The sequence below is a fragment of the Ptychodera flava genome, chromosome 19, assembly GCF_041260155.1.
Source record: "Ptychodera flava strain L36383 chromosome 19, AS_Pfla_20210202, whole genome shotgun sequence".
Lineage (NCBI taxonomy): Eukaryota > Metazoa > Hemichordata > Enteropneusta > Ptychoderidae > Ptychodera > Ptychodera flava.
The window spans coordinates 33189322-33202423 of NC_091946.1; the positions used below are offsets into that span (position 1 = coordinate 33189322).

The 13102-nt window shown below is 37.9% G+C and overlaps 1 protein-coding gene across 1 annotated transcript; it reads right to left on the bottom strand.

The window, feature by feature from the left end:
• Positions 1-5459: 5459 nt before the first annotated feature.
• Positions 5460-11968, bottom strand: LOC139119325 (uncharacterized). The gene is made up of 4 exons (XM_070683087.1): positions 11672-11968; positions 10546-10747; positions 9427-9483; positions 5460-7281 (listed from the first exon to the last, which is right to left on the bottom strand). Exons 1-3 carry the CDS (start codon positions 11894-11896, stop codon positions 9467-9469), a joined length of 444 nt encoding a protein of 147 aa, XP_070539188.1. The 5' UTR covers positions 11897-11968; the 3' UTR covers positions 5460-7281; positions 9427-9466.
• Between the last annotated feature and the right edge of the window lie 1134 nt (positions 11969-13102).

The following is a 13102-nucleotide window of genomic DNA, read 5'->3' on the forward strand; positions in this document are numbered from 1 at the left end:
TTTCAAGCTGCATTCATATCCGGACTGTTTTCACAGAAACGAACACGCATGAATTGATGATGTATTAACTTTTGATGTCTTACACATTCACTCACACATTCACAGAAGGCAATTTTGAAATAGCGTGACCACGGTGCTATTCACCATCAATGCTTGTCACTCTACTGCATTAATTAATCTTGATGACTTCCGGCAAATTTCCTAAAATAATAAAGGGCATAAAATGAAGCAGTAAATACCGTTCCATCATTTTGCACACAATTAAGAGTTTTCACACCTGCCCCTGAACGCCTCTTTATCGTATCCATATTATTCAGCAGCCTGAAAATGAATATTTTGTGTGTACCCACAACACCGTATATATTTTATTTATATTTTATCAAGATACACATAATCTGATCCAAAAACGCGTCTCATGTGTTTACTTATGTACCGTCTTGAATATGCACAGAATGATTAATAAAAGTGCTAGGTTTTTGAAATTCAGTAATTTTCCTATTCTAGACTATCCGGACTTGCATTTAGTCGGCCAGATGGCCGTAAGTGCCAAAATTGGTAGTTGGAAATTTCTGTGACATCGATGAAACAGAGTATGATCTCGACTTTACTGAATGTTTCCTTAGTAATTGTCACCAAAATGTGAAAATTGCAGCGCTGTCAGTAACTCGTACAAGAAGGCAGCATTAAATTTTGAAAATTAGTAACCCGAATAACCCATAAGGAAGGCGGATTTGTGCAAATGTTTTACATTAACAGTCCCGGACCGGACCAGTGATAATCTAATTAAATCTGTGTTGGATGCCTTGCAACCTCCCAAATCGAAGTAGATGAAATCGGAGTACACCGAAACATCGTCCAGCCAAGGTATTAATGTAACTGCTGAACTCAGAAAGACGTACGATCCAGCACTGCCACTATTAGTAAAGCACCAGACTCAAACGATGAACAATCTGTCATCAAGACTGACACTAAATCAGCCGACTCGTTTGTCACAATGAATATCGTGAAAGGGGATGTGAAATTTGAAGTAAAATTTTTAAATATTGTAAAATTTTGTAGTTTGAAAATACTTTTGTCACATGTGTTTCTGTATGTGCATTTTTCATATGAAAGTGAACTCATCTGTTACCATAATGAATATGTAATTTTTTTTCAATTGTATTAGTTAACCGTTTGCGGACTTTTCTTTTGTATTGGTTTACCAGCAGAGTACAGTTTCTTTGTCTAAAAGAGTACCCGTTTACCAGTTATTTGTACACTGCTTTTGTTTAAAACAGTACCCATTAACTGGAGAGCATAATTAATTAGTATGCTTCTTTGATAAACTGTCCGCTATGGAAACTAAAAAGTCGAGTTGAAACAATGGGCACGAGACGAAGAGTAGTATAAATAAAATATATATATATATATATATATATATATATATATAAAATATATATATATATATATATATATATGTCTGTCTGTCTGTGTTTGTGTGTGTACATGTTCATTCTTATATACGTATAGCATCTCCACCAATTAAATGAAATCTATTACGCTGAAATTCCTTAACCTCTGTTAAGTAAGGGCAATTCAATTCCCATGCCTTAACTGACTAGTGTATAAAATCGATAGCTTTGGTGGTTAAATATACGATTGATATGAAATTTTTACAATAGAAAATATTTATTTGTGTTGTGAGTTGCTGACGTTGATGAAGGCAATCGGTTGGTAAACAATGATCTCCGCTGTGCGATACGTGTTCTTTTATTCCCTTTGAATCACCAACCTCTAAACGCTGTATCTCATCTTCACATCTGAAAAGTATAAACCCCGTAGTTTTCCTACTTCACTAAAGCGTTATTTACAACATGAAAAAGACAGCATGATACGACATGTCCGATTTCATCGAACTAATCAATTTTTCTGCGATGATACAAAATGATAATATTTAACTGTGTGTCATAAATGATTTTTTTATTTCTTTCTAATTCCGAATTAAATGCTACAAGCCCTGTTTATCGGATTGACGTGGTTTGCATGAAGATTAGAATGCTTGTGATTCAATACTAAACAGCTGACAAAGCGCTTTGAAATTCTCATAGATATTTATTGGGGACTTCTTTTCCATTCCTAAGGGGGCGTTGTACAAATATCTGAAAAGTGTCTCTCATCAGAGGATTTGAAATGTAGTTTTCCCATGAATGGAAATCATTCTTGCGTTATGCTGCTAACATGATTCGATGCTGATTCATCGCTAGTCACCAGTCTCAGTAAATGAAGCAGGTTCGGACGTGTTTCGTTTTTAGAAGAGAGAGAAAGTAATCCGCACAGAACCCAGACTTTTATCAGCCTTCAATGGCTGTTACCTCAAGCGTCCTTCTAATCGGTTTTTTGACCCTGATAGCGCGGACGCCGTGACATGTCTGACTTGCTGGCTCCACAGTCGCTAGACGTCTTAAGTCTGTATCGCCTGACAGAGTATGTATGACTATTGTGGCCGTGCGACCCATTAGGAACATTGATGGCTTGTACAGAGTCTATTCCCCTGACAGACAGTCAACAATTCACAAGCAAGGACACACTACAATCTGTAAAATTAGGATATCCATCATTATTAAGCGTACCTGCACAGAACGTTCGCATCGCTTTTATATCAAGTTAGTATGAGGACAGATCTGAACGTGACTCTCATCGCCCGTTCATCTTTGGAGTGACGCCCTCAACATCTCGAATGGGGCAGTCTTGACTATTTTCTTGATCCAAGTATTGAGAGAGGATAGATATTGCCAATAAACAGCTGTACTTTATAGGACTAAAATTTTACACCATTCTTATAAGATTTGGCACATTGAACAATACTGCATGCATGTATGTAATCATGTACGTTTGTATTCTATTGGCTTATTTTTTTATTTTATTCAATCAATCATCCAATAGGCGAACGCTTTGGTACCTACTTCCCATAACCCAATGGAACAATAACGAGGAGGGGACCCTTCAATAACTTCAGAGGGGTTGGACTGGAAAATTAGGGGGCGGGTTACTTTTTGGAAAACTCGAAGGGGAGGGTCCCTTTTTTATAAATCTATCTTGGGGGAGGGTCACTTTTAACAGAAGCTGACAGCCTAACCTTCGATTGTCCATGTGATATTTCCTGCAGAGGAAATCACCCACGAAATACACCGATTCTTTTAAATACATACATGTTATCGACAAGCTTCCAGTTAAAACTGATGAAAGGCAAGAGAAAAAACATGGGACAGGCGGCAAAGTGTATATCAATTATCAAACGTCTATAAATGCACAGATATTGTTAGTTTTATATTGGAAAAACATTGTTTATAGTTTTCTCATATACTACAATGTATAGTGAAATTCCATAATCAAATTTCTTGCACGCACATGGACTTGTAACCACCCTAGTCTAATCAAGTACACTTATATGAATTACAAAAACGTCTATAAATGCACGTATATTGGTAGTGTTGTTTTGGAAAAAACTGTTCATAATGATCTCATAGATTACCATGTATACATAGTGAATCAAAATTTTCGATGAAATCCAAAAATGAAATTTCTTGTACACGCATGCACGTTTTACTTCCAACTTCAAGCAAAGTACATTTGCATATATTATCAAATATATATAAATGTACAGATATAGCTTGTTGTGTGTGTGTGTGGGGAGAATTAGCAATATTTTGCCTTATAGATTCCCATGTATTATGATTTGATATTTTTGGTGAAAGGCTGTTCAGCCACATCATTCCTTGTTATACCCGGAACCTGTAGTTGCGCAAAATGTGCTGACCCTCCCACAAATGCATGAAATATCATGTCCCTTCAAAAATGCTTGCGTGATAAATTGTGAGCCTCCCTCCCAAAACGCCAGCCCTCTCCCCTGTAACTTCTGTCCCTCACTTAGTCGATATTGCTTCATAAATTCCTTGCGAGAATACTGAAGTAGTTTGGGGATGGACAAGTTTCAGAATGTCGAACAGGACGAGGGTCCCACTTTAGACACGAGGATATGGGGAGGGTCACATTGTACAGTACAGGTGTGCACTAGATTCCCCCAGCCCACCCCCTGTAATTACTGAGGGCTTCCTGCCGTGCGCAAGAGCAAAACACAGTGCTATTCTCGAACTCTCCATCCTCCTATAGTCAATAATAGTGAGTCCGGTATCCTAACCACTGCCCTATGTATGTATGTATGTATGTATGTATGTATGTATGTATGTATGTATGTATGTATGTATGTATGTACGTATGTATGTATGTATGTATGTATGTATGTATGTATGTATGTATGTATGTATGTATGTATGTATGTATGTATGTATATGTATGTACGTGACGTAAGTAAACGCACGCAAACTGGAAGTATGTATGATGTATTTGTGTACTAGTCTGGTTCCCTGACCCATTTCCCCGGTAGAGGGCGTGGGGAAATATGGGGTCAGGTACCGGGTAGCCATCTTGAACAGAATTTTGTTCAAGATGGCGGAGGTTAGTCACCTGACAGAACGATCAACAACAAATATGGCTGCTACCATGAAAACGCCGGTCAAAATTCGACTGAATCAGAATTATGTTCGAACACTGGTATCCGAACTAAAAACATTGGCACACGAGACGGGAAACATAAACTGAAAGGATTAATCCAGAAGTACGGGGAAATAGAGGTGATTGAAGGCTGGCTGTGATATCGCAGCAGTGCTTGTGGCGTGTATTGAACGCGCTAGGGTCATTGAGGTCATCTCCGACTGTGTGCGTGACCCCAATGACCCGAGCACGTTCGATACACGCCACAAGTACTGCTGCGATATCACAGCTAATTGAAAGCAAACTTTGTTGGAACTGTGAACGACGATTGATTTCGATGGATAGAATGGTGTCCGAATTTCGTGAAAAATGCCAGGCATCATGTCGACGTTCTAAAAGTATCAAGAGGTGTGCTAAATCACAGTGGCTAAATCATGGACTTTCGACCTCCACGGCTTTGTGCTACAAACAAGAAGTTGGTGTCAAGTGAGCCTGAAAGTGCGAAACCCAAGAAACATGAGAAAAAGTTACAAGTGTTACTTTCATCCAATCACAGCTTGTTTTATTTTAACCCAATAGCGTCCATGTTTACATTTGCCGGTACCTGACCCTATATTTCCCCACGCCCTCTACCGGGGAAATGGGTCAGGGAACCAGACTATTTGTGTACATTATCCATAATATTATGACTAACCTGTATAACAGGGCATGGCAATAGGTTAAACCCGGAATTTGAACGGACCATGGTATAAACCAACCCATATACGCATAGACATACGAGTATTTCCACACGAGCTGGTACACATGGATTTGTTTGTACCGCCATCACGTGATCTTTTGAGCGTAGTGAATGTGTAGAACACATCACGTCCTTTTTATTCCCGAGTAGAATATTATAACTATCGCTGATAAAAAGTCAAAGCCAACAGTTTGATGAAAATTTGTTGTAATTTATTGTCCTAAATACTGTTTTCAATGAAACGGACAACAATATTAATAATATAAATACATATTAATATCATCTCATAAATATTATTTGTCAATGTTACAAACTGTTTAAACTGATAATTGAATAAAACGTATGTTAAGACTGATAAGGAAAGAGTCAAGAAAACATAGCTTTGCATTTTCTATGATATCGTTCATTCGTCTAGTAAAGGCGTAAAATTAGCCATGTACATGTATACGGGGTATTATGGCTTGCAATTGTAACGATTGAGACTTTTCCAAAGGTATAGCTTTTGTTATATGTTCCTGTGCGAGTTTCTCACAAGAATGGAAAAGTGCAGGAAACAAAGGGGTGATATGAAAATGTTTTTTCAGTGATGACACTTCGAAATCTGTCATGCGCGATGACCTTTTGTGATGTAATTTTTGCAAGACTGGGAAATCAAACAGTTAAGGAGACCGAAAATTGCAAACATTGTTTCGCCTTTTCCAAAATTGTGCCTGGGGGACACTTTTCCCCAAAACTTAAGATTTTATGATGCTTTTTCTGGTCTGCTGTGGTGTTACTGAAATTTTCACGATCGCGTTTTTTTGTTAAATAGAAAATTTAATTCTCCCCATAGATTTACTACCGGCCATTTCGGATACGAAATGTCATGAAAAATAAGGTAATTTTTATTTTAATCACGCAGTTTCTTCACCGTGAAAGAGAAGGGTTTAAAAATTAATTGAGAAAAGTTTCAGCAAAGTTTAAAACTTTCTATTTCAAGTATCACATTGGACAAGACCATTCCTAGAAGTGTGTCAAATACAAGTATGATGCAAGTACAAGTGCAACACTGCGAGTATAAGGTTGCTGTCTTTGAAGGTTTATATTTTTCCATCTTTTATCTATGCATAGGTCAGTTATATTAATTATTCGGCATCTTGAACGTCGTTGAGAAAGGGTAGTCCACAGGCTGTATCTTTAGCCAGACCGATGTTGAAGGTTACACTGGCACGAGTCATGGGATACTGAACTTAGACACTACGTAGAAGCTGTTCTCAGTGACTGCCTTCTCTCATTGGTTACTGTTACTGACATTGGTTATTGGATGGTGAACTTGGCACACTCGAATTTCCTCTTGAGTCTTGGTATCTTCGTTCTCACATGAAGTTACTGGGACAAGGCTGGTCGGTCATTGCGCAATGATCTCCGCCGGGTCAATTAACTTCGTATATTGGTTATTGAATGCTGGATATCGGTTCACAAAACAATATTTCAATATTGTACATACGATGACTGTGTGACAGTTGATATTGATGACAGCAAGTTGATAGCAAGTTGGTACTATTTTAACCTTCGTTGAATTTTTGTCTCAGACCACGCTATTGGACGCTGAAGTTCCGAGCTGGTGCAAGCAATAAATATCAAACCAACCACACATCAGTGGTAACCCGATTGTTGAAGTGAAGTTAATGTCAGCAGAAATGTAATATCAATGAAATCAAAGTTGTGATGCCTGAATTGAATGAGTGGCACATAACATCAGGCGCTCATAGTCAAGATTAAGACATATGTACCGAAACATTACCGTTGGTAGGACAACACTTGCACAAGATCATTGTGTTTAAGGATAGTAGTATCTTAATCTTGACTACAGGGTGCCGTCTGTAATTCGTCATGTTGGTATATTACAGGCGAACAAAATTCATGCTCGTAGCAAATGAGACAAATGAGCAGTGCATTAATCTCGGGTGTAACTCAGTGATACCGGGACATTTCCAAACGCAGTGGTCATTCAGTCAGTCTTCCTAGTTCACCTGCAGGTAGAAAATAATGACGATTACTAGATGAAATTTTTTAACGGAAGACTTTTATTGTCATTTATCGTCTGCGACTTGATTTCCATGTTTGAGTCAACATGAATATGAAAAAGACCACTTCAAGTTGTGATAGAATAGTTATTTGAACATCTAAACGTTGAGGGCGCCATATTGTCCGAATAGGTTGTTTCTGAACAACCGGCCGTGCGACAGAAAACCCCTCCTCAGTGCAGATACATTCCATGACAGTGTCGAGACGTCAACATTGTATCGTCAACATGGCTTCGACGAAAAGATTATTTCTCTGAATGTTGACATTAGATTCTTATTGCAATAAACGATTTATATCCATTTATAAGCTTACTCCAGCTATTTTACCACAAAATCGCGCTATACGCGATCGGTTTAAAGCGACGACATAAACTTTAACTTATACATATTGCATGTACAAACAAAGTTGCAGTGCCACAGACCTATAGCCTTATAATCCAAAAGGAAGAATTTACTGCCTCGCGTAATGATATTGTTCAAGCAATACACCAACCCGAAAAGATCGCCCACAACACGAAGCAACGAAACTTGGTGACGAACGAAACCGAGAAGCTACAGTTCTGTGCATGAATAACAATAACGAATGACTCATTACGCATTGACATAATTGAATGTGCAGGTCAAATTCAACGATAGACACGGTAACAATGGGTTTGTGTTTCAATGACTTGAACCTATCCCAACCCCTAAACAAAATTGTCATCATACTTTTGGTGTCAGCTGCAAATAAACCTATCAAGCAATCAACAAAAAAGGAATGTTATCGCTCGCTTTAACATTGAAGAAATGGCGGTCTTATGTCTTTGAATGAGCGGCACATAATTAATCGTACTCCTAAATTAATCATACTCCCAAATTGGAATCCAGTATTTTCAAATATGCATCTTAAACTCTGTGTTGTTATGATAATTACTATGGAACACGATTGGAACTAATTTGGGAGAATTGGATCTTCATATTTTTCAAATTTCTCAAAAGTGTTAGGTTCCCTATAGCTGAATGTTGCAATATTACAAGTCAATCATAAAAACAAGCGTATAAGTTAAAAAGAAAACCAGACAAGCTTACATTTGCAGATGAAACCGACATTACTTCATAATCCGATTATCCCAAATTATTTCCAATCGTGTTATGGGCATTTCCTAATAACCTGTTAAATAGACCTAGCGTGGACAGAGAAAGTGTGTGGAGGGTAAAACTCAAGGGTATCACTAATTGTGTTTATGTTTGACGAGTCAGAAGTTCACATATTATGTAGACTAACTTAGCAGCCGATATTTCAATCATGTGACCATCTGACATTTTCCACGGCAGTCTACACAATACTTCTAAAGAATTTATGATTTTGTGAAGATGGTCACTGATAGCCTGCTAAATACAGTAATAGTAGTCGAATGCTTATCTAATCTAATCTAATCTAAAATAATCTAATCTAATCTAATCTAATCTAATCTAATCTAATCTAATCTAATCTAATCTAATGAAGGTACTAAACTCCTTTTATGATTTGTTCAGAATCAAATATTCTTGTCGGTAGAAGAGGTTCACTCTCGGCGGACTTGAAACGGAGCTGTTCTTGACACTTGATCAACGAACATGGTACATGTAGTGTTTTGCATGATATTATGCAGGCGAAGGAAAACGGTATGATGTTTGAACGACACATTTTCAGCAAGAGCACCGCAATGTGTGACGAAGGGTAAAAATATTGCCTGCGAAAAACCTGGCAATTTTCAAGAGCAGCGACGCGCGCGTTATCTCTCATTATGTTATACACCAAGTAGAATGTGTATAAAGTGGATTTCCTGGTCGTCGAGAACGGGAAGCAGGAAACGCGTTTACGCCAAAGAAATTGTGTCTAGATCAAAAAAGATCTGAAATCACTTTGAGATAATTCGGCCTATATACTTGCGAAAGACTAAACGTGACGTGTATTTTTAAGCACCGTTTTCATACAAGTTTGAAAATTTGGGATTAATCGGAATATAAAATTGGAATATAAATAAGGTATAAATCAAAAGAAAAAGGTATAAAGTTAGCTCCTTTGCACCAAGTATTTATCTTACAATAGTTCAAATCTTGTTAACTTACCCTGTCTCGTATAGATCTCCCCTCCTTGATATTCGATATACTAATCTGTCCAGTGCACTGTTTGTGTTGAAATAAAAGAAAATCGAACGGAAGATTGTCGTAGTTAATAAAAATTACTATATGAAATGTGCATACCATAAATGTAAATGCCATACCCTGCGTTTTCATGATGAACTAGGCATCATGGGAAACATTTGAAGGTTTCGTACACTGAGAATTGCTGTCATAGCCTCCAAGGAAAGTTAGAGGGCGTTGTACTCGGTAGCAGTCTCCCAAAATATCTCGTGTCACCGTCTTATCTTTTCTTGATTATGAACATATTTACGATCAGAGTTTCATTTCATGAATAAAGTGTTTTAACTTGTCAGGAAACTTACGATAATAACATGGCCTTCTTGGAACTAATTTCAAACGAAATAGAGAAACAGTAAAGAGAAATACCGCTAGTTACACTAAATATAAGATCCTTGTTTTAGAGGTGATCGGCTGAAGATGAATTTATTTATTTATTTATTTATTCACATTAAAGGATACCCATTACAGATACCAATTGCGTGAAAGTTTCCCATTTGGCCGTGATCTCCCATGGGATCCTACAAAATGCAAAAAAGAGCTGTACAGATCAGTTAAATAATAAAAACCCTAAAAAGTATGGGGAAAATCATGACTTCAAATAATGAGCAGCAACAAAATAAAAATCGTTAAAAATCAGCTATTTGTCTTTAATAATATATTTAACTTCGCTTTTAAATCTTGCAAGATTTGGGCAACATCGAAGATTCTCTGGCAGTGAATTAGAAATCCTGGAAGCACGCATAACAAAAGATCTCTGACCAGACCAGTTTTAAACTGTGGAATTTGCAGTTTGCGAGTGGAAGAGGCACGTGTAGGATAAGCATGGACAAGCATATCAACAATATACGTTGGAATACACACTTGGATGAAGGGAAGAATAGCCCACAACCAATCTAAATCGCGGAAATGAAATTACGTTTATTTGTGAATATGTACGAAAATGATGTTCTTGCGGGTTGAAACAACACCGCTCCAGGTGCTGAAGTTGTACAAAATGGTGTGACCTACATGCACTAATGTACACCAATCGAGAAGGTAACTCACCTGCCAACCCAATGGCCACAGCTACTATCAGTAAGCAGATGAGAAAGACGATGACAACGGTAAGTCTGTCGACGACGGACATTCCACTCTTGCCGTGGTCTTTCGGCTTTGGTTCTCGAGCAGTTATGATGCTCACGTACTCAATGTCCTTGTTTTGGTCTACCCCGGATCCATTCTCGGTGTCGGGGACGTCATATATTGCCTGTAAACACGTAAGGGTAAGTTAATGCCGAGAAAAGCGATTTCAGCTGGTTTGACGTGAATTGGAAGACGGCCGCTTTGATAACCCCTACGCGACCTCACATCCTGGTACTTTTGGTGATATAAGTGTAAATATTTTAGCATTTTACGTTCGTTTTTTGAAAATGCAAAAGTTAGGCAATGTACTCCATAATTCAGTAAATACTAATCGCTGCGATAGAATATATTCGTGATGCATGGATGAATGGATTCGCATAAAGACAATGCTAGGGTCAGTAGAAGGTTATGGGTTCATAGCACGTGTATCCTTGGCTTAGCATATACCGGGTACCACATCCATGGAGGTTAAAGAGAGACCCCTATGCACAGATACATCCAGTCTAAGAGTAAATAGCGAATGTTAAGTTGAACACAAGACAGATATTCAATGTGACATGCGCATTTTGGGAAACTGACGGAGCAATGCGTTTAACGAACAGGAAAGAGCATGATGCAAGGTTTTACTGTGTTCAAACAAGGAGACCAAAATGTTCACTGATGGCTGTAATTATCTTATACAAAATAAAGAATGCAGGAAGGAGAACTTTCTACAGAAGATATTCAAAGCACTGGCCAGTTTTAACAATCTCAATCATCAAATATTTAAAAGCCTTGAAACTATGCAAATCAATATTCCTAAGCTGCTTGCTGAACTTGGTGATGACATTCTAGCACATAGGTTACATCAGCGTTAAACGACGAATCTATATGAAAACCCTGACGAGTAAGATGTATTGACGTCAGAATTTTCGAAGATTGCCATTACGTCATTATTTTGTAACTAGGATGTAATTTTAAGTGTTCTTCAAGCCTCGTCAACTTAGAAAAGTTGACAGTAAATGTAATATGGCCTGCAGCGCCATCGTTTAAACAAACTTGCACTCACTTCATGATCTTCTTCCTGTAGTTCGTTTGCATTGAGATCATTTTTCTGTTTTCCCTCCCGATTCACTTGAGTATATCCATCAATCCTGTCAATATTTTGATCACTGTGGTTCTGAAGTACCTCTACTTCTACTTCCTGGCCCACATTCGGACTTTCTTTTTCTTCAACCTGTTTTTCTTGGCCGATATCGACGTTGACATTCTCATTTATCCTGATATCCGCCATATTGGAAATGGCGTGTAGCTCCCGCGCTCAAAGGACGACAACTGGGTCAGGCCAGGCCGGCACAATGACTACGGTTACGTTGTGTTCAGGAAATCGTAAGGTTATGTAACTGTGATGATCTTGTTTGGTATTGTATTGAAGCTGCAAGTTTCACTTCTGATCGACAATTGTTGGAAATAATATTTCGTGTTGACACTTGCAAAAACGTGTCATCATGATCATAACAAGAATCCAATATATTCCAAATATGTTAAGTTCAGCTAATTGTTGTGCTGATATACCAAACAAAACGCCTTAGATAATTATCTTTTATGAAAAAGAATCCATTCGAATGCAAAACTTCTTCCATAAACCCATGTGTCACAATTTATTTTAAGGTAGAATGCTCCTTGAGGACAGATATTCGGACTCTTAAAAATTTTACAATATTTTTTTGGCATACCACTTGTCGGGGAAGTGGCTATTTCGGCAAGACCATGGAGTACATAGTGCTTCCTTCAGCTTTTTTTGTGAAAGTATAAAATTTATTTTCTCTAAAATTAACACTGGGATGGCAGCCATTTTGAATTTCACGTGTCATTAAATATAGGATATTTTACAACTCTAGTACCAGATTTTGCACGACGACTCCTGCTTTTGTTCTTGAATTTGAAAATGAATGGTTTAAAGTTTCTTTACCGACAAAAGTTTTAAGACATTTAGTTTCGAGGCTCGTACAACCTTAATATATTTAGCTGTATTTCTATGAATTCACTAGACTGGCCCCCAGTCGCCTGGCTTTTCTCGGCAGCTGAGTAAGGCCTAGGCTTTCAGCCCACGATCAGCGCAACAGCCTATCATTAGCGCATCGGTCTGCTGATGTTTAGTCCTTCAATTTATTATATGTTTTGATATTTATATGCCCACAGACTTGGAGCCAGTCCATGACTTCACCAGCATCAAGATGAGCAAGAAGAGCCTTAATGAATCTTTTGACAGTTTCTGTATTTTCATTTAATATTAGCGATTTTAAGAGGATCTTCAAACGTAGTCTGCGTGAAATGGTACACTAGTCTACAATTATTTGTTGTGGTTTGGTTACACCTAGACACTGGTAGCGACACGCTAATCGCTATGATGCAAAAGAATTAGAGCAGTTGGACCGAACCATCAATACGGATGCAACATAGCTTGCCCTTATGCTTGGGAATTGAGCGATTATTTCGC